At 47.5% G+C, this 26,077-nt stretch overlaps 1 protein-coding gene across 8 annotated transcripts in view; it reads right to left on the reverse strand.

Moving 5' to 3' along the window:
• TfAP-2 (transcription factor AP-2) overlaps window positions 1–26,077 on the reverse strand; it is a 287,300-nt gene that overhangs the window by 4,156 nt on the left and 257,067 nt on the right. For all 8 annotated transcript variants that reach the window (XM_045754457.2, XM_045754456.2, XM_045754455.2 and 5 more), the window contains 2 exons: window positions 25,672–25,790; window positions 513–654 (listed from right to left, as the gene is read on the reverse strand). In XM_045754457.2, the coding sequence (XP_045610413.2) occupies window positions 513–654; window positions 25,672–25,790 (261 nt within the window). The remainder of the gene's footprint in view (window positions 1–512; window positions 655–25,671; window positions 25,791–26,077) is intronic.

Consider the following 26,077-nt stretch of genomic DNA (forward strand, 5'->3'; position numbering starts at 1 on the left):
ATCTCAACATATATATTGGTTATGTTTCGCCCAAATAATTACACAATTTCTGGCATTAGAATGTAAACTGATCTTACTGAGTTAGTTTTTATTTGTTAGAAATACATTGATATAGTTCACATCTGGCATATCTGAATACAAAATTTATAAGTTTAGATTTAAAAAACACTTATGTGGATACTGGAGTGGAAATATGGCTGTTGAACTGATTGCCAAGTGACAATAGCTTTTTGGATTGCTGGATTATTTCAAGTTTGACATATATACGAGTGTGTTTAGCCGGGCATAACACATAGAAGCTGCCTAGTTTGGACTCTCTTGAGAGCTTCTATAGTCTTAGGATACTTATGCAGGCGATGAGTCACAATAACGTGGCTAAAGTATGTTGCCCAGACCACACACTAGAAGGTTAAGGGACGACGACGTTCAGTGTGAGAATGGTCCAGGACGGACCGAAACGTCGTCGCCCCTTCACCTTCTAGTGTGTGGTCTGGTCAACTTAGGATACTTACTTTGTGGCGAGAATTAGATCTTTGCGCCGGTACTGCTCCGCGGGGTCTGAGTGCTGACGACACAAGTACTCCGCGATCTGGCGGGCCGGGAATTCAGTCTCACAAACATACCCGAAATCTCGCGCCAGATGGATGGCCTCACCTGTGGGGACAAGAATGTGGTCTTAGACATGACTGAAGATAAGATTCTGGGGCTGGACAACAACAACAAATTAGTAGTTTTCAGCAGATCACGCGGTAAAGTAAAGCTAGGTCAGCACCTTCTAGTTGTATGGCATAGACAAATTATTAATTTTATGCAAGTTTACCACTTTCTCTATTATTGCTACGTGTTAATTGCTATAAACTAATATGCATATAACATTTAATTAAGAACACATTTCTTGACTTTACAAAAGTATTCATTCCTTAAACTTACAAGAGTCACCCCCCGAAAACAAGTTCTGTGCGACTGTTGTGTACAATAATATAATCCAGTGGGCAGCCTCTTAACTCCAGCAGCAACAGGTGGGGAGCGAGGAACCAACACCTGGACGCCCCTTCCACGGTAACTCCCTCTCCCACCACCACCACACACACACACACACACACACACACCACTACCACCACACTCACTTCACACACTAATGATGTCCTGCCAACTGCTGGCAGCATAATACTAGATACATACATATATTATTGTAGCGCGATGTATATTTTTTCAATGAGGAAATAAACAGTATATTTTTATGCACAGTGTTCGCGTCTCAGCAGACCGATTCATTTCGGTTAGGAGAATAGACTGTAGGTAGCCACTCCGTTCTCAAATTGGTTGTCCTCAGTTGTGCTTCCAAAACATTCCGGGAGAATCTAGGGAAGATGGGGAAAGGATTTTAGGGAGTCTAAGAATCTTTCAAAGCAGAGTGGCCCCAGGTAGTACGACAGTAAGCGACCGGACCACACTGATCATATCAGTCACGGCATGACGTGTGACAGGTTTTAATCTGCCAGTAGCTTCAGTCACTTATTAATTCTTCAGTCGCGAACGTACTGTGAACGCTCGTGGGATGCCGAGTCGACTTATCCTGTTATAGTAACCTTCCACCAAGGTTCACTCGCTCTCATATCACGGTAATACTCTCCTTACACACGAAACAGTCATATTGACGCGATATAATTATATATATAGCTATGAGAAAATTAATTGGAGCACTGAGGCGACTCGAACCAGCGACCAAGAGCTCGATCGGTGGTTCAAGTCAGCTCAGTGCTCCATGTGATCTCCACAATACTCTCCATGTCCAAGCGGGCGCTTCTCTTGCTTACCTGACACCTGCCTGCCTCAGGTCAGCCAAAACCAAAAATCAGGAAGTATTTCATTAAACACATTAGAGTTAAAAACATCAGATTTGCAAGTAACAAACTACTTGGCGGGATTTTATGGGTATTTCCTTGTTATGGTACTTTATATTTTTATTTTGGTATCCTCGGACGTATATTGAGATTCAAGCTAACCCAGAGACTATCCTCATCCACTGTAGACCATAACCCAGAGACTATCCTCATCCACTGTAGACCATAACCCAGAGACTATCCTCATCCACTGTAGACCGTAACCCAGAGACTATCCTCATCCACTGTAGACCGTAACCCAGAGACTATCCTCATCCACTGTAGACCGTAACCCAGAGACTATCCTCATCCACTGTAGACCGTAACCCAGAGACTATCCTCATCCACTGTAGACCGTAACCCAGAGACTATCCTCATCCACTGTAGACCATAACCCAGAGACTATCCTCATCCACTGTAGACCGTAACCCAGAGACTATCCTCATCCACTGTAGACCATAACCCAGAGACTATCCTCATCCACTGTAGACCGTAACCCAGAGACTATCCTCATCCACTGTAGACCGTAACCCAGAGACTATCCTCATCCACTGTAGACCGTAACCCAGAGACTATCCTCATCCACTGTAGACCATAACCCAGAGACTATCCTCATCCACTGTAGACCATAACCCAGAGACTATCCTCATCCACTGTAGACCGTAACCCAGAGACTATCCTCATCCACTGTAGACCGTAACCCAGAGACTATCCTCATCCACTGTAGACCGTAACCCAGAGACTATCCTCATCCACTGTAGACCATAACCCAGAGACTATCCTCATCCACTGTAGACCATAACCCAGAGACTATCCTCATCCACTGTAGACCGTAACCCAGAGACTATCCTCATCCACTGTAGACCGTAACCCAGAGACTATCCTTATCCACTGTAGACCATAACCCAGAGACTATCCTCATCCACTGTAGACCGTAACCCAGAGACTATCCTCATCCACTGTAGACCGTAACCCAGAAACTATCCTCATCCACTGTAGACCGTAACCCAGAGACTATCCTCATCCACTGTAGACCGAAGGTCTAACTATATGTGTGCTTGAGTCTGCTAGTTCAGAACTAGCAGACTCAATGAGGTCAGAACATTAGTAGAACAATGTTGGGAGAAGTTGGGAGAAATAGAGCCCGGGCGATCATGAATTTAAGTACATTGTTTTTGCGGTCAGTTTCTCGAGACTTGAATTGGCCACATTACCATTGCTCCATTATCACTGTACAGTTCTGAGATTCGATCTTTATCGCAAGAGTTAAAAAAAAAAAATATTGTTGAAAAGGCGCCTCTGAACAAGTGTGATGAAAGGATCCCTCACTGCCCTGACCCCACACCCACGCCACTGACTTGTAAGTGGCTACGACAGTTATGAAATGGTTTAGGCTATTGTTATCACAATTATATTGTTTGTTTACTAAAATGTTAGCTGGAGTAGGCTTCTCGCACCCGGATTGTTGGCGGGCCTGGCTACAGGAACTTTCAGCCTTATAATTACACTGGAGACGTTTGTCTTTCGACAAGCCACCGGCTTCCTGTCCTCGTCGAGACCACTATAGTGTTAGTAGCCCTCAAGTAAATTACAAAATTATTCTTGTATTCTCGAACTTTCAAATACCTCTAAACAATACAATAACGGCCACTTGTAAGTCCGGGCATGACAACAATGAAATCATTAGTTAACTGATATTAAATAATAAACTCGTGTATCATGTAATAAACGCCTCTTCAACCCAATATTTTACCTAACCGAAATTAATCCCCCAGAACACAGGAGGTGGAGCTGAGCGAGAGTGAGAGCGATCATGTGAGACACCCGACACCCTGCAGTGTGTGTCAGGCCTCCGGCAGTTGACGGATATTAAATGTTGAAGTGTTCGGCGGTGCTGCTCTGCTGCTAATCCTCGCCACTCGGGTGTATAACATCCCCAGTGTTATTACACATATACACACACACACTCCTCTCCCTCTCTCCCCCTCTTTCCCCCCCCCCTCTCTCCCCCTCTCCCTCTCTCACTCTCTCTTCCTCCCTCTCTCTCTCTCTCTCTCTCTGCCACTTCACTACGAGACCCACACACTTATGGAAACTAGTTTGCTCTGGCAAACACTGTCCCATGGAGCTGGCATTAACAATAAGGACGATAGTCCCTTCAGCTGCTCGCTCGCTGTTCGTTATTTACACAAAATTAAACCGTTAAATTAACGCAGAAAAACCAACAGGAATGGAAAATTAGAAAACTATGCTAATTCAATTAACCAATACACACGCTGGGCGACACCTTTTACGATAATTAATTTTTTGAGTGTTAATTTTGTGCTCTTTTTTTTTTAGAGTGCAACATTGCAAGAGAAAATTAATATTCTATATATAACAACGACGTGTAGACGCGGTCAGCTGATTGGTCACCACCTGTCCCCTCTAACTTGATTTGAAATCTAACTTGATTTGAAATCTAACTTGATTTGAAATCTAACTTGATTTGAAATCTAACTTGATTTGAAATCTAACTTGATTTGAAATCTAACTTGATTTGAAATCTAACTTGATTTGAAATCTAACTTGATTTGAAATCTAACTTGATTTGAAATCTAACTTGATTTGAAATCTAACTTGATTTGAAATCTAACTTGATTTGAAATCTAACTTGATTTGAAATCTAACTTGATTTGAAATCTAACTTGATTTCTAACACATTACTGACATCTTGACAGGAGATGTCACCTGTCCCTCTAACGAGTTCAAATTTTACGTTTGAATTACTTAGTAACATAAAAACTGATTTGCCTGAATATTACATATATTTAAAACAGTCTATGCTTTTTATTTAATAAATTTCAGATCAAGTGAAATCCAATTTACTTTTTTCAACGGTTCATCATTCATAAACATGCTGTAGGGCCTTGTTTAGCGAACATTAAATATAATGTTAAAGAGGTTTGTTATTAAAGTGAGTTCTAATGAACTTCATTCAAAACAATCCACATAATATTTGTATAAAGAGCATTCATTCCAAGGACGCGAACTGGAAAGTGCAGAAGTTATTACAAATGTGGAACAGTGACGAAAGGAAACATTGTTGTGGGAGCTGACGGCTAGACCTGAGGCTCCCAGCAGTGTTGCCTGTCTCCACGACCACCAGACCCGAGGCTCCCAGTACGGTGTTGCCTGTCTCCACGACCACCAGACCCGAGGCTCCCAGTACGGTGTTGCCTGTCTCCACGACCACCAGACCTGAGGCTCCCAGTACAGTGTTGCCTGTCTCCACGACCACCAGACCCGAGGCTCCTAGCACAGTGTTGCCTGTCTCCACGACCACCAGACCCGATGCTCCTAGCACAGTGTTGCCTGTCTCCACGACCACCAGACCTGAGGCTCCTAGCACAGTGTTGCCTGTCTCCACGACCACCAGACCTGAGGCTCCCAGTACAGTGTTGCCTGTCTCCACGACCACCAGACCCGAGGCTCCCAGTACGGTGTTGCCTGTCTCCACGACCACCAGACCTGAGGCTCCTAGCACAGTGTTGCCTGTCTCCACGACCACCAGACCCGAGGCTCCCAGCACAGTGTTGCCTGTCTCCACGACCACCAGACCCGAGGCTCCCAGCACAGTGTTGCCTGTCTCCACGAATTTACTGAATTATCCAACACGAGGTGACCTACAGGTCACCTCGTCCAAGACCACCTATCATGTAATTTCACACGTTAATAATCAATTATAATATAATAATAATTTGCTGCAAGTTTTAAATCCTCTCAAGTTTCTAAGCTTATATTTAAACAGCTTCTAAGTTTCATAAATGATTATATTAACCATAGCCTTCTGTAGCAGATATATATGTATCCGCTGGAACACTTAAGAACACGAGAGTGCTTATAAGAGGTGAATATTCCTCCTTGTTGCGTGCTATGTGAGGTGATTGGCGGAGGTGGTGACTCTTGTGGACGTGAGGGTTCACCAGCCCGTCCTCCTGAGGTGTCCCAACGTCAAGAAACTGTCGTTCTAAAGTGCTCTTTATTGTTAACCTACCAGAGGACCCAAAACAGAAAACGGGACAGTGTATGTCAACTTCGCGAGCCGCTTCCATTTTCTAGTATGACGATTTTTGGCCTTAGATTATTCGTCAAAATGCGACGTTCTACTAGGACGGGTTGGGTTCACAGCACTCCCAGCAACGCAGGGAACCACAGGACTACCAGGCAACACATGACCACAATACCTGCGCCTAGGCGTCACCTAAAGAGGAATCGCGTTCCTTTTCTATTTTCTTATTCTTAGGAAAATTCCTTTAGGCTTTCTTCCCTAACAACTGTCTTATCTACCAACCGTCCTCACTTACTGGTCAGACCTAACCATATGAACTTGTGTATAAAAGAGTTCATATGGTGTACTTTTGGACTAGTTGACAAGGCCAAAATTTAAAATACTGACTATACAACCTAACCTACCGTAGGCCTGTAAGAAATCCTAAGCCTAATATACGCAACCTTAGTACGTCATTCAACGGGACTTTTGAATAAGGCGAAGGGAAGGGGAAAGTGCCAAGCCACCACGACTATAAAGCACTGGGAAGGGGTCGGGATAAGGATTTGGGATGGGACGGAGGGAAGGAATGGTGCCCAACCCCTTGTGGACGGTCGGGGAAGGTTTGGTTGATGCCTTCAGTCTCTGGCGCCGCAACATGAATAGTATAAAACGATTTTTCTTTTCTGTGCAACACAACAGCTTTGTACGTTGGACCACTTGTTGGGTCGTCGTACCCATTATTATTAGCTATCGTACCATCGTATTTAATTCTCACATCTCCCGAGGAGATGCGAGTTAAGGTGGAAGGCTCCAGGAGACTCCCAGGTTATCTTGAGGTTATCTTGAGATGATTTCGGGGCTTTTTAGTGTCCCCGAAATCCCGTGAAAAGTCCCGTGAAGGTTAAGGGTATAACCATTACTTTATGTTTAAGAGCCTAACAGTTCGAGGAATCTAATTATTTTCTCAATATATCAAGTCTTCAAGTTCACATAAAGCTCCTCTTCTACCAACGTGGTTCCCGTAATAAGTCTTTTCTAGGAGGTTCCCGCTTATAGGATTCACAGCTCTCTAAGACGTCATTCATATGAAGTCGTTTTCAGAGTCCACGCCCCGTGAGAGGGGACTCTTAACTAATTTTAACTCCAACAAGCACCCTCCAGGCCGCTGGATGACCGCTCCTGTTGGACATGTCCGCGTGAATTGTACAAATGTACAAGTGTACAATTGTACAAGTCCGCGCGGATACAACTGTTTAAACATTGTATCCGCGTATTGGTCGCGTTACTTGAAGGGAAGAATGTTATCCTCCCATTGCTTGTCTTTTTTTTTTTATAATACCTGAAGATATATCGACGTTTGTTTAGGTTTGATAAAATGCCTAAGCATTTCGTCTTGTAATTAGGTTTAACTAGTTTATTGGTTCCTATCGTCAGAGTTAAGGTCGATACCTGTCAGTCTCTGTTGAGGTCGGCATGGGTAGATAAGCCAGATTCACGAAGCAGTTACGCCAGTACTTAGGAACGTGTACATCTTTCCTCAATCTTTGACGGCTTTGGTTACATTTATTAACAGTTTACAAGCATGAAAACTTCCCACCCAACTGTTGTTATTGTTATAAACAGCCTCCTGGTGCTTCGGAGCTCATTAACTGTTTAATAATTGTAAACAAAGCCGCCAAAGATTGAGAAAAGATGTACAGGTTCGTAAGTGTTGGCGTAACTGCTTTGTGAATCTAGCCCCTCAGCGGGACTGGACTTGTGGCGGTTGACGCGGGAAGCTTCGCCCGACCTCTACCGCAAGACATACCTGGGAAGTCACATCTCTGAACACAGAGGGTCAGTGCTCTTGACAAGGTGGCCAGGCAGATCCCACTTTATTGTGGTATACCATCCTCTCACACTGCGATATACTGCCCCCTCACGCTGCGATATACTGCCCCCTCACGCTGCGATATACTGCCCCCTCACGCTGCGATATACTGCCCCCTCACGCTGCGATATACCGCCCCCCTCACGCTGCGATATACCGCCCCCCTCACGCTGCGATATATCACACCTGCTTCCATGCAAACATTCCTCCGAGGCATGTAAATAGGATGACGTCAGCAGCATATTCTAAACTGGCGAACACCTGAATTGCCCTGTGGAACCTAAACAAGGAGACATTTAGCTCACTGTACACCTACGTCAAACCAGTCAAGCACAACTAGGTGAGTACGTGTACGTTCCCCCCCCCCCCACACCCACCTACAAAACACTAATTAGTAGTTACAGTTGATGCACAGTTGAGAGGCGGGCCGAAAAAGCAGAGCTCAACCCCCGCAAGAACAAATAGGTGAATATAAATAAGTAAATACACACACACAGGATCAAGTACTCGCGAGGCTCCTCTTGTGGCAGATATGAACCAATATGGCCACTGTGGCCCTCTGCGAGGTACTCTCACCTGGGACGACTAGAATTTTCAACTCTGTTTATATAATGAAACTAACTAACCCGTACTTTCCTGTATCTACGGGGATCGAGATCAAGCTCCAGGACCCCGGCCTCATAGGTATTATACCTGTATTAACTTAGTTGTGTTCACCTAGTTGTGTTTGCGGGGGTTCAGCTTTGCTCTTTCGGCCCGCCTCTCAACTATCAATCAACTGTTTACTAACTACTCTTTTTTTTCCACCACACACATCCCAGAAAGCAGCCCGTGACAGCTGACTAACTCCCAGGTACCTATTTACTGTTAAGTGACAGGGGCATTCAGGGGCATTTCAAGAAACTTTGCCCATTTGTTTCTGCCTCGTGCGAGACTCGAACCCGCGCCACAGAATTACGAACCCTGCGCGCTATCCACCAGGCTACGAGGCACCTGTATGAACGTGCAGATGTTCATACAACGTTTCGTTTTTGTTTTAACAAAGCACTTGGGACGATAAACAAATATTAAAACCTGCAATAATTCAAAGTGTTTCTACACCCAAAATAACGACGCCATCTATACCATGTTAACCACTGTATTAAACACACACAATTGTATTTTTAATCAACTTAAAAACTAATTCATCACGAGTAATGACAGCACTAAAGTAAGAGTAGAAAACGAATTAAATACAACAATGAAAACGACAATATTGTTAAAATTACTAATAACATTAACAGCATCACCAGATAACTTCCCACTCACACTACAACACTGAGAACCCGCTCAACCAACACAGCTAGATCAACATTTGCCAGATTTGCCTCATTAGAACATTTGCCTCATTAGAACATTTGTTTCATTAGAACATTTGCCTCAGACTATGAGGCAAAATAGCGAAGGAAGGCGAAGCAAGAGGAGAAAGCGCTAAGCCAGTACGACTGGACTCGTCTAGTTGTAGTCTTTTTATATTTATATATATATATATATATATATTATATATATATATATATATTTATATATTTATATATATATATATATATATATATATATATATATATATATATATATGTCGTACCTAATAGCCAGAACGCACTTCTCAGCCTACTATGCAAGGCCCGATTTGCCTAATAAGCCAAGTTTTCATGAATTAATTGTTTTTCGACTACCTAACCTACCTAACCTAACTTTTTCGGCTACCTAACCAAACCTAACCTATATAGATAGGTTAGGTTAGGTTAGGTAGGGTTGGTTAGGTTCGGTCATATATCTACGTTAATTTTAACTCCAATAAAAAAAATGACCTCATACATAATGAAATGGGTAGCTTTATCATTTCATAAGAAAAAAATTAGAAAAAATATATTAATTCAGGAAAACTTGGCTTATTAGGCAAATCGGGCCTTGAATAGTAGGCCAAAAAGTGAGTTCTGGCTACTAGGTACGACATATATATATATATATATATATATATATATATATATATATATATATATATATATATATATATATATATATATATATATATATATATATATATATATATATATATATATGAGACTATATAGTCTTTGGAAGGACTGCGAGGACAAGGATCTGGGATAGGAAGGAGGGCAGGACTATTGCCCAACCACTTAATGCACCTTTTGGGGATTGAACGCCGGTCCTGCAATAAGCTAAGGTCGTCGTTATACCGACCGTTCCAAGTAGTGTGGCCCCCTTGGTGGATGGAAGGATAAGGACATCCTTCCATCCCTTAAGCTGGATCAAGTTGTATTATCTACGGAACTTGGGCCGAGCAAACGTGGTGTTGAGGGAGTCCAACACCAGATGACAGTTTGAGGCTCCAGACTGGTGAAAAGCCTCGCCTGAACCTGGTGTCCAAAACCACGCCCGGTACAGAGGCCAGGCCAGGGGTTACAGAGGCGAGGCCAGGCCAGGGGTACAGAGGCGAGGCCAGGCCAGGCCAGGGGTACAGAGGCCAGGCCAGGCCAGGCCAGGCCAGGGGTACAGAGGCCAGGCCAGGCCAGGGGTACAGAGGCCAGGCCAGGCCAGGGGTACAGAGGCCAGGCCAGGCCAGGGGTACAGAGGCCAGGCCAGGCCAGGGGTACAGAGGCCAGGCCAGGCCAGGGGTACAGAGGCCAGGCCAGGCCAGGCCAGGGGTACAGAGGCCAGGCCAGGCCAGGCCAGGGGTACAGAGGCCAGGCCAGGCCAGGCCAGGGGTACAGAGGCCAGGCCAGGCCAGGGGTACAGAGGCCAGGCCAGGCCAGGCCAGGGGTACAGAGGCCAGGCCAGGCCAGGCCAGGGGTACAGAGGCCAGGCCAGGCCAGGCCAGGGGTACAGAGGCCAGGCCAGGCCAGGCCAGGGGTACAGAGGCGAGGCGAGGCCAGGCCAGGGGTACAGAGGCGAGGCGAGGCCAGGCCAGGGGTACAGAAGCGAGGCCAGGCCAGGGCAGGGGTACAGAGGCGAGGCGAGGCCAGGCCAGGGGTACAGAGGCGAGGCCAGGCCAGGCCAGGGGTACAGAGGCGAGGCCAGGCCAGGCCAGGGGTACAGAGGCGAGGCCAGGCCAGGCCAGGGGTACAGAGGCCAGGCCAGGCCAGGGGTACAGAGGCCAGGCCAGGCCAGGGGTACAGAGGCCAGGCCAGGCCAGGGGTACAGAGGCCAGGCCAGGCCAGGGGTACAGAGGCCAGGCCAGGCCAGGCCAGGGGTACAGAGGCCAGGCCAGGCCAGGCCAGGGGTACAGAGGCGAGGCCAGGCCAGGCCAGGGGTACAGAGGCGAGGCCAGGCCAGGCCAGGGGTACAGAGGCGAGGCCAGGCCAGGCCAGGGGTACAGAGGCGAGGCCAGGCCAGGCCAGGGGTACAGAGGCCAGGCCAGGCCAGGCCAGGGGTACAGAGGCGAGGCCAGGCCAGGCCAGGGGTACAGAGGCCAGGCCAGGCCAGGGGTACAGAGGCGAGGCCAGGCCAGGGGTAGAGGCGAGGCCAGGCCAGGCCAGGCCAGGCCAGGGGTAGAGGCGAGGCCAGGCCAGGCCAGGCCAGGCCAGGCCAGGCCAGGGGTACAGAGGCGAGGCCAGGCCAGGGGTACAGAGGCCAGGCCAGGGGGGTACAGAGGCCAGGCCAGGGGGGTACAGAGGCCAGGCCAGGGGTACAGAGGCTACACCCGGGCAAAAACAGTAGGGCGAAATGTCGGGACGATAATAAAAAAAGAACCAGAAGCCTCGTACCTGCATTTGAATTCTCAATTACACGTTTATTGAAGGTTGAGAATGGTCCACTGAGGCTCCGGACTGACCCCCCCCCCCCCAGACAACTGTGGTGGAGGTTGAGAACGCTCCAGACTGAACCACAGTTGTCTGGGAGGGGAGGGGTATCTTGAGGTTATCTTGAGATGATTTCGGGGCTTACCGTTCCCGCGGCCCTGTCCTCGACCAGGCCATCTTGTTGTTACACCCCCCGCCCCAAGAAGTACGGGCAGCTGTCTAACTCCCAGGTACCTGTTTACTTCTAGGTAAGAGGGGCATTAGCCGGAACCTGGGTATCTAAAGTCTGAGTCTGGGTAACCCGGAACCTCAGGTCTACGAATCCGAAGCGCTGTCCGCTCAGCTGTCAGGCGCCCTGTCAGGCGGTGGGGGTGGAGAACGCTCCGGGCTAACCGTTCAAGTGATGGCTACATAAAATAATTCAGGAAGTTCCTCTAGCAACTCGATATATGCTTCAATTGCCAATTTCATACCCTATGAACTGAACCAAAAAGATAAAAATAATCCATATATCTACAGTCCTGCTACAGCCTTTAAAAGGTCCTCCTTGCCAAGTTCTCCACCACCTAAAATAACACTTGTGCAAAATATCGGCCAATTTTATGTAATCGCCACCGAGTAGTGACAAAAGACAAATTTCCCACTTGGGAAAGAGCCGATGTATGTGTGAGATTCTGTCTTATATATGTGTGTAAACACATATATATAAGACACCTGTAAACACCTGTACAAGGAGGCTCTTAAGATACTTTATGTTCCTGCAGCCCGTCCTCCTAAGGTTCCCCCATCGTCAAGAAGCTGTCGTGCTAAAGTGCCTCTCATCCTGAACCAACCAGAGGACCCAAAACACAACACGGAACAGCATGTCAATTTCGCGAGCCGCTTCCATTGTCTAGTACGACGATTTATGGCCCTTAGGTAGAGTATACGTCAAAGTGCGACGCTATGTTGGGAGGACGAGTTGATACTCTCGATGTTCACAGTGTGTAACATTATTGAAATATTAAAATGAGCTTTCAGCTGCCTCATCGGCATCATCGACACGGGTACAACACTATTAACAGAGATCAAAATGAGGAACGTGATGCGAGGCCACGAAGGTGAAGGACCCCTGGCGTCTTGTGATGCCTCCTGCTTATCTTGAGATGATTTCAGGGCTTTAGTGTCCCCGCGGCCCGGTCCTCGACCAGGCCTCCACCCCCAGGAAGCAGCCCGTGACAGCTGACTAACACCCAGGAACCTATTTTACTGCTAGGTAACAGGGGCCTAGGGTGAAAGAAACTCTGCCCATTGTTTCTCGCCGGCACCTGGGATCGAACCCAGGACCACAAGATCACAAGTCCAGCGTGCTGTCCGCTCGGCCGACCGGTGCTTCCCGTAAGTCGGGCGCCATTATCACAACTTCTAAGATGTGCCAAGATTAAGTAACTCGTAACACTGGACCGAGAAGTATGTATGTGATAAAGCAATACAAAGTCTTAACTCATTAGAACAAGTATCTTGTATCACCTGTAAACTCGACGGTTTTGCAATCTACTATTTCGTGGTGAGGTCAATGTAAGGCTTAAATGTCAGGAATAATTATGGTCTAGGAGACGTAGAAAACGAACACCGTTCAAGTCTTAAAACATAAAAGAAGCTAACTTGGTTTTAGACAAGTGGCTGACGTCGACGTCAGTAACATTTGTGGTGAAACTAGAAGCCCTGCCACCCACCAGCAGCCTCTGCTCGCAGGCTGTGTCACACGATGCTCAGATATTCTGTGTCCCATCGTCACGTTTTCCTCCTGTAAACGTGTACCACTGAACTTTTTCACCCCTGCCTCTCAGAGCTAACCGATGCCTCGGGCCGGCAATGACGTTCCTGTAGTGGCCAGTTCACCCAGTTCTCCAAATACTCTTCTCTGATAAAACATTAAACCGTCTTCAGAGTATCTTCCTTGCCAACATGCGTAGCAAACGTAATCGAGTGGGATTTGAACAGTCGTATTCTACGTAGTATTCAGTCGTATTATAACACAAAAAGTCTCTAATTACACACAGAAATCACAATAGTGTGATGTATCAAATGAACAAATCCACAAGAGCCAGCCAGCTCAGGCGATTAAGGCAGCGTCTGGGATGCTCTCGGACGTAGGTTCGAATCCTCGTCACGGCTCTTGTGGATTTGTTCAACGTTCTCTAATGATTGGCAGCTGTGAGAAGTAGAAGTAGAGGAGCAGGAACCCTACGCCATTATTAGCGTGGCCTCCACAAACCATTCCATCTGTCCTTAGATAACCGTTTTTATTGCTCGTTTGTTGTGTATATGATCCACTGTTCTACATAGCATCGGACCCTTCACTGTGTGGCTAGTTCCTGTTGTAAATACGATGCACTTTCTCCAGCCTCCGTAAACTGCGTTCAATAAGAGCGCACAACCAAGTTCACTGTGGCGCACTGTTCACAGGAGGAAAACATGAAGTGGCACGAAGACCATTTGGTCATCAGGTGACAGTGACTGGTGTTGGTGCATTGTGTATTACCTGGGCACCATGGCACACCTCTCATGTCAGAGCCAGCCCAGGTGTGGGCACGATGCCACACCTCATGTCAGAGCCAGCCCAGGTGTGGGCACCATGCCACACCTCATGTCAGAGCCAGCCCAGGTGTGGGCACGATGCCACACCTCATGTCAGAGCCAGCCCAGGTGTGAGCACGATGCCACACCTCTCATGTCAGAGCCAGCCCAGGTGTGGGCACGATGCCACACCTCATGTCAGAGCCAGCCCAGATGTGAGCACGATGCCACACCTCATGTCAGAGCCAGCCCAGGTGTGGGAACCATGCCACACCTCATGTCAGAGCCAGCCCAGGTGTGGGCACGATGCCACACCTCATGTCAGAGCCAGCCCAGGTGTGGGCACCATGCCACACCTCATGTCAGAGCCAGCCCAGGTGTGGGCACGATGCCACACCTCTCATGTCAGAGCCAGACACGACGTTGCCACACCGCCGCCCTCCCCAAGTCTCGCCTCAGCGCCCTCTCCACAGAGTCACTGACCTCAGCTGCGAGAGGGCACCGAGGAAATTTGTAACATTAAATGCACATGGAGATTCCGAGAAAGAATGCAGGGCGGCTACTGGATTTACACGACGACCCGGGTCCTGCACGCCCTCCCCGCCCAGGCGCACGACCCGGCTCCCGGGCCCGCCCCCACAAGCACGCCCCGCGCCCCCCTACTCCGACTCGTGCACCGCCCTCACCATTATTCGCCATTATTAACCCTCGCTATCTCCTACCATTTCTCACGAGGGTGGCCTCCGCCTGCCGCTCCCGGAGGCTCCGAGGCCTCACCGAGCTCCGCACTCTCAAATCTCTGGTGTTTGGAAGGAGCGGCGGCGGCCGGGACGGGTGGACCGGTCCAGGTGTGGGTCGGGTCGGGCTCCAGAGAATCTGTAATTACCAGACCAGGTAGAGTTGGCCCGGCACGCACACGGCTGCCTGCCCGACCCACCGACGCCCTCCCGACCCACCGACGTCCTGCCCGACCCACCGACGTCCTGCCCGACCCACCGACGCCCTGCCCGACCCACCGACGCCCTGCCCGACCCACCGACGCCCTGCCCGACCCACCGACGTCCTGCCCGACCCACCGACGCCCTGCCCGACCCACCGACGCCCTGCCCGACCCACCGACGCCCTGCCCGACCCACCGACGCCCTGCCCGACCCAACAATACCACCACCCTTGCTTAACTATTTACTCGTAAATACTTATATTCAGTCCTGAAACAAATAACACCTGGAGGAGGTAACCTGAACATCTTAATTAAATGAAGGTGGAAGGCACGAGGTGCGTGTGTGAGAGCGCGCGCGCGCGCAGGCACTTGACGCACCTCCTCCCCCACCCCCCCCTCCTCCTCCTCCTCCTCCTCCACCGACCGAGGCCACGAAGGTACTCTCAATACACTCATCACTATCTCAAGATTCCTGGTTACTGTCCTTTCTGCTTTGCTTTCCTCGTACGTAATCCAAGCGAGATGTCTGGGTACACCTGCTGTCGCTCTCTTCACAGCTGTCTGTCTGTGTCTGTCTGTCTAGACGGCCGCGGCCTGTCGCACAGGTCCTTGCGACCGTCAACACTCAGTAGTGAAGAGAGACAGAGAAAACAAATATCTTTCGTCATGACAATGTCAAGTTAGTATCTAGTTATTACAGAGATGTGTGAAACATGTCTCCCACAGCCTTCCTGCGCCTCGTGGTGCCGAGTCACAGGTCAAGCAGATGACAGCCAAGCCAGCACCAGGTCAAGCAGATGACAGCCAAGCCAGCACCAGGTCAAGCAGATGACAGCCAAGACTGCACCAGGTCAAGCAGATGACAGCCAAGCCAGCACCAGGTCAAGCAGATGACAGCCAAGCCAGCACCAGGTCAAGCAGATGACAGCCAAGCCAGCACCAGGTCAAGCAGATGACAGCCAAGCCAGCACCAGGTCAAGCAGATGACAGCCAAGACTGCACCAGGTTCAGCAGATGACAGCCAAGCCAGCACCAGGTCAAGCAGATGACAGCCAAGCCAGCACCAGGTCAAGCAGATGACAGCCAAGCCAGCACCAGGTCAAGCAGATGACAGCCAAGCCAGCACCAGGTTCAGCAGATGACAGCCAAGCATGCACCAGGTTCAGCAGATGACAGCCAAGCATGCACCAGGTTCAGCAGATGACAGCCAAGCATGCACCAGGTTCAGCAGATGACAGCCAAGCATGCACCAGGTTCAACAGATGACAGCCAAGCATGCACCAGGTTCAACAGATGACAGCCAAGCATGCACCAGGTTCAGCAGATGACAGCCAAGCATGCACCAGGTTCAACAGATGACAGCCAAGCATGCACCAGGTTCAACAGATGACAGCCAAGCATGCACCAGGTTCAGCAGATGACAGTCAAGCATGCACCAGGTTCAGCAGATGACAGCCAAGACTGCACCAGGTTCAGCAGATGACAGCCAAGCATGCACCAGGTCAAGCACCACACTGTGGTTAATGGTAACCTTCTCAGCCTCTACCAGATACAAAGCAGCGTCTGGATGCACCATGTTGTCTGGGTTAAGCCAGCATCACGGCTGACTTAAGGAACATCACGGCTGACTTAAGGAGCATCACAGCTGACTAAGGAACACCACGGCTGACTTAAGGAGCATCACAGCTGACTAAGGAACACCACGGCTGACTTAAGGAGCATCACAGCTGACTAAGGAACACCACGGCTGACTTAAGGAGCATCACAGCTGACTAAGGAACACCACGGCTGACTTAAGGAGCATCACAGCTGACTAAGGAACATCACGGCTCACTAAGGAACATCACGGCTGACTAAGGAACATCACGGCTGACTAAGGAACACCACGGCTGACTAAGGAACATCACGGCTGACTAAGGAACACCACGGCTGACTTAAGGAGCATCACAGCTGACTAAGGAACATCACGGCTGACTAAGGAACATCACGGCTGACTAAGGAACATCACGGCTGACTAAGGAACATCACGGCTGACTAAGGAACATCACGGCTGACTAAGGAACATCACGGCTGACTAAGGAACATCACGGCTGACTAAGGAACACCACGGCTGACTAAGGAACATCACGGCTGACTAAGGAACATCACGGCTGACTAAGGAACACCACGGCTGACTTAAGGAGCATCACGGCTGACTAAGGAACATCACGGCTGACTAAGGAACATCACAGCTGACTAAGGAACATCACGGCTGACTAAGGAACATCACGGCTGACTTAAGGAACATCACGGCTGACTAAGGAGCATCACAGCTGACTAAGGAACATCACGGCTGACTAAGGAACATCACAGCTGACTAAGGAACATCACGGCTGACTAAGGAACATCACGGCTGACTAAGGAACACCACGGCTGACTAAGGAACACCACGGCTGACTAAGGAACATCACGGCTGACTAAGGAACATCACGGCTGACTAAGGAACATCACGGCTGACTAAGGAACATCACGGCTGACTAAGGAACATCACGGCTGACTTAAGGAACATCACGGCTGACTTAAGGAACATCACGGCTGACTAAGGAACATCACGGCTGACTAAGGAACACCACGGCTGACTAAGGAACATCACGGCTGACTAAGGAACACCACGGCTGACTTAAGGAGCATCACAGCTGACTAAGGAACATCATGGCTGACTAAGGAACATCACGGCTGACTAAGGAACATCACAGCTGACTAAGGAACATCACGGCTGACTTAAGGAACATCACGGCTGACTAAGGAGCATCACAGCTGACTAAGGAACATCACGGCTGACTAAGGAACATCACAGCTGACTAAGGAACATCACGGCTGACTAAGGAACATCACAGCTGACTAAGGAACACCACGGCTGACTAAGGAACACCACGGCTGACTAAGGAACACCACGGCTGACTAAGGAACATCACAGCTGACTAAGGAACATCACGGCTGACTAAGGAACATCACGGCTGACTAAGGAACATCACAGCTGACTAAGGAACATCACAGCTGACTAAGGAACATCACGGCTGACTAAGGAACATCACAGCTGACTAAGGAACATCACGGCTGACTAAGGAACACCACGGCTGACTAAGGAACACCACTAAATAAATAACTTATCCTCCGCACTGACGACATGCAGGTCATAGTAGTTCAGTTGTGGCGGGTCTCAAGCGACATCGTCGCCATTAAAACTCTTGTGGCCTCGACAAGGACAGGAAGCCGGCGGCTTGCCCTTAATTTATCCTGATTATTTTTTTTCAAACTGGATATTTAAAGTTCAGCAGAGTTTTGGCATTTATGATTTCGGCGGGTAGGCTGTTCCACGGGTGGTGAACGAACATCTCCTGTTCTCAGTCCTGTATTGTGGCTTGTTGAACTGGAAACCCTTGTTCCTTGTTTGTGTTACATCTGACCTCTTCAAGGCGACGATGGCGGTGTGGAAGCCTCAAGGGGAAAATTTCAAGAATTGTGAAATTTCAAGAATTGTGAAATTTCAAGAATTGTGAAATTTCAAGAATTGTAAAATTTCAAGAATTGTAAAATTTCAAGAATTGTAAAATTTCAAGAATTGTGAAATTTCAAGAATTGTGAAATTTCAAGAATTGTGAAATTTCAAGAATTGTGAAATTTCAAGAATTGTGAAATTTCAAGAATTGTGAAATTTCAAGAATTGTGAAATTTCAAGAATTGTGAAATTTCAAGAATTGTGAAATTTCAAGAATTGTGAAATTTCAAGAATTGTGAAATTTCAAGAATTGTGAAATTTCAAGAATTGTGAAATTTCAAGAATTGTGAAATTTCAAGAATTGTGAAATTTCAAGAATTGTGAAATTTCAAGAATTTCAAGATTACTGAAGTCGTGCAAAAATATGCCAAAAAGGAGACGGAAAAGAAGGAGGTGACAGACAACGGTTCTAAGGCCTTTGTTTACCGTCTTGGGACAGGAGCCACCTTCACTCTCGCCGCTAAGTCTCAGATACATGATGCGACTATAAAGTGTCATCCATACTTGCATGGAAATAATCATTCCATTCCACCATGGGCACTAGGAGACTCGAACCCTGGACCCTCCACACGTGTGGGACCGAAGCTCTATCGACTGAGCTATTGAGTAGTCTTAATAAGGAAGACTGGAAACTTTTCTTATTAAGACTACTCAATTGCTCGGTCGATAGAGCTTCGGCCTCACACGAGTGGTGGTGGTGGTGGTGGTGGGGTCCACAGTTCGAGTCTCCTAGAGCCTCCAGGTGAATGGAACACACTGCCATTATGTCAGTGACACGGAAAATTAGCTTCTTAGAAATAAATTGCCCATACAGTTCCTCAAGGGTGTGACGGTGCTAAACCCACACGAGAGATCACTCACAAGGTGTTAGTGAGTGAAGAGTGTGGCACAATTTATCCAAAATTTGCTTGTCCATTTTAAAGAATGAAGAACAATTTTTATTTATATTACTTCTAAGCTGCATCACTTATGAACCCATCCCCGCCCTTGTGTGGCAGTGCACAATAGAAAGTTGTTTTCACATATCCATACATTAAAACATTGATTGTAACCATGATATATATATGTGCTTCAGCCTACAGTTTAGACCTATTGTCTTATGTATGACCCTCTGTCCTGCGTGACAGTGAATACCAGCATTATCCTCACTTTAATAAGACTATCAAAATCCTCAGATTAGGCAAAATTGTAATTAATTTTGTCAATAAAGATGTTAATAATAAATAAGAGAGTGGCCACTAGTGGCCACAGCTCGGCAGCTGCATCTCTCCGCCACTGTGACGAAATGTCATCAAGAGAATTCACAATCGACTTGAGAATGGTCCAGGACGGACCGAAACGTCCTCGCCCCTTCACTTTCTAGTGTGTGGTCTGGTCAACAAATGTCATCAAATTACAATATCTTTTTAAAGAACCGCATGACGAATTTAAAGGAAATAGTTCGTGGTAGTTAAGAGAGACACTATTATAAATACAGAGACCCAGTAAGTAGACTTTTACAAAGTATATGAATGGGTTGAAGGAGCGTACCAATACTAAAAGTCGTATATAAAGGCCCAGCCATTAATTGGGACTAGCGAATATAGCAACAGATTAGAGTATTAGCTGCAGAAAATGTGATCATTGGCTTGAAGGACGCGATAATACGTTTAAAACAAATGGTATTAAGTTTTGGAAGACATAATAATAAGGTTTAGAGGACAGAGTTATTAGTTTGGAATTTTGGTCATTAATTTAGCTCCCGTGGTAATGGATTCTGAAGGAGGTAATAGGTTTAGGAGAGCGTCTCTGCTCAGGGTCTCAAGGATGGATGGGGGTGGGGGGAGTGAACCTAAGACGTCTTGGGGTCAGATGGAGGTGCCGTGACACACACACACAACTCTGGAAAGAGTTTCAAGGCTGCGTGCCTATTTCTAGCTATGCCTATTTCTACCATAGGAGAGTAGAAATAGCCTAAGCTACTCGATCCTCTTGATATGCATTTTATTCTACGAGTGGAAAAGATCAAGGCAAATGAGGAGGGGGGGGGGGGTGACCTTAGACAAGCCGCCAGCTTCCTGTCCATGTCGAGGCCACTAGGGTTAGTGGTCCATCAGGTAAATCAGGTCTGGTCTCGATACATGTACTTAAACTCGACCCCTCGAGTGGGACTAGCGACCGGGAGAAGTGTTTCAGAAGTGTTCCCTGCACACTCCGGACGCCGCGCTCACCCTCGGGAAGGTTCCCAGAGCGAGAGAGAAAAGTATCGGGGTGGGAAAAGGCGAATGAAAGGTGTGGCGAGGTAGGGTCAGGTAAACGCCTACCTGCTTGCTCGGAGGCCCAGTGGGAAGGCACGACCCGACCACGGCGCTGACAGGAGGCAGGCGGCCAGATGCCGACATAATTTCCAAATAATCGCAAACCCTCAAGTCTAGGGAAGTGGGCACGACTCCCAGGTAGCGGCCTGGCAAAACTGACAGCTAAACAAATTGCCTTGTGCGAGGCATGCTGCGAGGCGGGAGTAGTGCAGTGCCTCTCAGTAAACACGATAAATTGGCCAGAAAGAAATTATGTTCTTGGAGATACTGCAGAAACTAAACAAAATAATAAAGTCTACGATTATTTACTGTCAGTTTCCCTTTAATTGATTTCTGAGCTGATAAGTACGTAGATTTTCGCGTCCGTGGTGGAACTTGAGAAGCGAAATCTAAGCTGCAATTAACAAATCCACAAGGGCCGTGACGAGGATTCGAACCTACGTCCGAGAGCAAGAGCATCTTAAGCTGCAATTCTTTAACTCGGCTCCTGAACCTCAATGGACTTAAGTTGTTGATATCTACCCTCTTGGGGTCTAAGGCTTTAAACAAAATTTTAATACATACAAACGCCTGACTAAACAACTTCTCTCCCCTAGTTCGTTGAGCTTCTTTACTAAATACAAACTGAAGCTCTTCCTAATATCTGTAAGTGTAAGTCACCATCAGAGTGGCCCTCACCCTAGTTCCTGTTGTCAGCCAGGGTGTCTTGGGAGCAGGACAGACCCAGAACCAGCGTCTTGGGTCTCCCCAGGCGCACACATCTCAGATATTATATATATTATATATATTATATATATTATATATATCACTTCGAATCCATCACTTCGAACAGTGATTGTTATGTGTATGTGTTTTCTGTAAACTGTAACACTATATCACGTTATTTTGTTTTCATTGTGTAGTCAATGTCTACCGTGTTGATACTCCGAGGTGCGTATGTGTGTCCACCTAACTGTATTCACCTAGTTGTGCTTGCGTAGGGATGAGCTCTGCTTTTTCGACCCGCCTCTCAACTGTCAATCAACTGTGTGTGTGTGTGTGTGTGTGTGTGTGTGTGTGTGTGTGTGTGTGTGTGTGTGTGTGTGTGTGTGTACTCGCCTAATTGTACTCACCTAATTGTGCTTGCGGGGGTTGAGCTTTGGCTCTTTGGTCCCGCCTCTCAACTGTCAATCAACTGGTGTACAGATTCCTGAGCCTACTGGGCTCTATCATATCTACATTTGAAACTGTGTATGGAGTCAGCCTCCACCACATCACTTCCTAGTGCATTCCATTTATTAACTACTCTGACACTGAAAAAATTCTTTCTAACGACTCTGTGGCTTATCTGGGTACTAAGTTTCCACCTGTGTCCCCTTGTTCGTGTCCCACCCGTGCTGAAGAGTTTGTCTTTGTCCACCCTGTCAATTCCCCTGAGAATTTTGTAGGTGGTTATCATGTCTCCCCTTACTCTTCTGTTTTCCAGGGATGTGAGGTTCAGCTCCTTTAGCCTTTCCTCGTAGCTCAATCCTCTCAGTTCCGGGACGAGCCTGGTGGCATACCGCTGAATCTTCTCTAACTTTGTCTTGTGTTTAACTAGGTATGGACTCCAGGCTGGAGCTGCATACTCCAGGATTGGTCTTACATAAGTGGTATACAGGGTTCTGAAAGATTCCTTACACAAGTTTCTGAAGGCAATTCTTATGTTGGCCAGTCTAGCATATGGCGCTGATGATATTCTTTTGATGTGGGCCTCTGGAGACAGGTTCGGTGTGATATCAACCCCCAGATCCTTCTCTCTATTTGATTCTTGCAGGATTTCCCCTCCCAGATGATACCTTGTGTTCAGCCTCCTGCTCCCTTCGCCTAATTTCATCACCTTACACTTTCCAGAGTTGAACTTCAGCAGCTATTTTCTAGACCATTCCTCCAGTTTATCCAGGTCATCCTGTAGTCTCTGTCTATCTTCATCCGTCTTGATTCTTCTCATAATTTTTGCATCATCAGCAAACATCGAGAGGAATGAGTCTATACCCTCTGGAAGATCGTTCACATATATTAGAAACAGGATGGGTCCAAGTACTGAGCCCTGTGGGACTCCGCTGGTGACATCACGCCACTCTGATGTCTCCCCCCTCACCGTTACTCGCTGTTTCCTGTTGCTTAAGTACTCCCTTATCCACTGGAGCACCTTCCCTTTTACTCCTGCCTGTTGCTCCAACTTTTTTAACAGCCTTTTATGGGGTACTGTGTCAAAGGCTTTTTGGCAATCCAGGAAAATGCAGTCGGCCCACCCTTCTCTTTCCTGCCTAATTTTCGTTGCCTGGTCATAAAATTCTATTAAACCTGTGAGGCACGATTTACCATCTCTGAACCCATGTTAGTGGTGCGTTACAAAGTTATTTCCCTCCAGATGCTCTACGAGCCTTTTCCTCACGATCTTCTCCAGCACCTTGCATGGTATACAAGTTAAGGAAACTGGCCTGTAATTCAGTGCCTCTTGCCTGTCACCCTTTTTGTATATTGGGACCACGTTAGCTGTCTTCCAACTTTCTGGTAAGTCTCCTGTTTCCAGTGACCTGTTATACACCATAGAGAGTGGCACACTTAGTGCTTCTGCACCTTCCTTTAGTATCCATGGTGAGATTCTATCAGGCCCAACTGCCTTTGTCACATCTAGCTCCAGCAGACACCTTTTGACCTCATCACTGGTGAGGTCAAATTCCTCCAAGGTTGCTTGGTTTGCCGCCTCCTCATTTAGTGCAGGGGTTTCTCCTTGTTCTATTGTGAAGACCTCCTGGAATCTCTTGTTGAGTTCTTCACACACCTCCTTGTCATTCTCTGTGTATCTGTTCTCCTCTTTCCGCAGCTTCATCACTTGTTCCTTCACTGCTGTTTTCCTCCTGATATGGCTGTGGAGCAGCTTTGGTTGGGTCTTGGCTTTACTCGCGATGTCATTTTCAAACTGTCTCTCTGCTTCCCTCCTCACTCTGATGTACTCATTTCTGGCCCTCTGGTATCTCTCCCTGCTCTCTGGTGTTCTGTTATTTCTGTAGTTTCTCCATGTTCTTTTACTCGGTTGTTTCGCTACCTTACATTCCTGGTTGAACCATGGGTTTTTCTGTTGTTTTTCGTTTTTCTCCTTTTGGACGGGGATAAACCTGTCTGCAGCTTCCTGGCACTTTTGGGTGACAATATCCATCATGACCTGCACATTCTTGTCTCTAAGTTCTGTTTCCCATGGTATTCCCCTGAGGAAGTTCCTCATCTCGTCATATTTTCCTCTTCGGTAATTCAGTCTTTTCCCCTCCACTCCCATCCTTGGATAGGTTATCCCTACCTCCACCAAGTACTCAAAGGTCAGTACACTGTGTGTGTGTGTGTGTGTGTGTGTGTGTGTGTGTGTGTGTGTGTGTGTGTGTGTGTGTGTGTGTGTGTGTGTGTGTGTGTGCACGTGCGTGCGTGCGCGCCCGCCCCCCAGTAGTTTGTAAGCTTGGTGCACGCGCGTGCCCGTGGTTGTTCTAGTAGACTCGTGTGTCCCCGGATTGCCACCACATCAGGGCGAGTGAAGTGCCCAGTCACTCGACAGTCACTGCCTCGGTCACTCGACAGTCACTGCCTCGGTCACTCGACAGTCACTGGAACTCGGTCCTGAAGCATACTGCAAGATCTGGCCTTCAGGAACATCTCAAAGCTCAACTTACAACAACATCAGGACACTTACAAGATCTGGACTTTCCTGGAGAATCTTCATTCTCTCCTAGAAGAACAGGACTCTCCTAACGGATAAGAACTGCTAAAAAAAAAGTCTTAAGAATCAATACTATCCTCGAGAGGCTGAACTTTCGCCTGTAGGACACTCTTGAAGGCTTTTAACTCTCCTGAAGTGTATGACTCTCTCCTAAGGAATTTGGACTTTTGTGGAGAATACCAATTCTCTCTCCTGGAGGATCTAAGTCTTCCCTCTCGGTGCCAAAAAGACTTCGTAAGTACTTTCCTGCGGCCGGCGATATCAGTGATCTAGGTATTTAAGTCATATTCAGACAGTCAAATATTTTTTCCCCACAGACCGACAAGCAGGTCCGGACTCTATATACACACACACACACACACACACACACACACACACACACACACACACACACACACTAAAATTATCTTGCATGGGAAGTTTTTTTTTAATTATCAGGGGAGAGCGCTAAGACATTACGACTTTATAACCCTTAGAAGGGGGGTCAGGATAAGGATTTAGGATGGGACGGGGAAGGGGAAGGAATGGTACCCAACCACTTGGATGGTCGGGGATTGAACGCCGACCTGCATGAAGCGAGACCCGTCGCTCTACCGTCCAGTCAAAGTGACTCGAAAGACCTGCTGAAAACCCCCCAACGTTGTTGTTTAAGATTCAGCTACTGGGAACAAAAAGTTGCAAGTAGCACGGGCTATGGTGAGCCCGTAGTGGACTTACCTGGCACAGGAGCGGGGCAAGTAGCACGGGCTATGGTGAGCCCGTGATGGACTTACCCGGCACCGGAGCGGGGCAAGTAGCACGGGCTATGGTGAGCCCGTGATGGACTTACCCGGCACAGGAGCGGGGCAAGTAGCACGGGCTATGGTGAGCCCGTAGTGGACTTACCTGGCACAGGAGCGGGGCTGTGACTTTGACCCCAACTGTTGTTGTTGTTAAAGATTTAGCTACTCAGGACGAAGTGTCCATGTAGCACGGGCTATGGTGAGCCCGTAAAGACCTCAACTGTGGCGTGGACTCTTACCTTCGACGAGAGAGGTGAGGAGGGTGACGTTGGCAGCCTTCCTCCGCCCCGCCGGCAGGTTGAGGCCGATCTTCTCCAACTTGTCCCGAAGGATGCGTCCGCCGTTCTTGCTTTTGGCTCTGTGACGAAGAGATGAAGTCGACTGTTAGTAATGGCGCTGAAGTCTGCGTGTTAGTGATGGCGCTGACGCTAAGGCGTCAGGAAACACCTTAGATTGGTATTATTATTGGAATAAGATTATTATTATTATTTTATTTATAATAAAATTGAAACAAAATATTTAATAAAACTGACGTTAATATTCTGTCAGTGCTACGACAAGTCTTATTCATACTCTTCAATTAACAAAAAAAATACAAAAAAAATTAATATAAAAACTGGAGTGCTCTTATAAAACACACACACA

The sequence above is a fragment of the Procambarus clarkii genome, chromosome 37 (genome assembly GCF_040958095.1).
Source record: "Procambarus clarkii isolate CNS0578487 chromosome 37, FALCON_Pclarkii_2.0, whole genome shotgun sequence".
NCBI classification, from domain to species: Eukaryota; Metazoa; Arthropoda; class Malacostraca; order Decapoda; family Cambaridae; genus Procambarus; species Procambarus clarkii.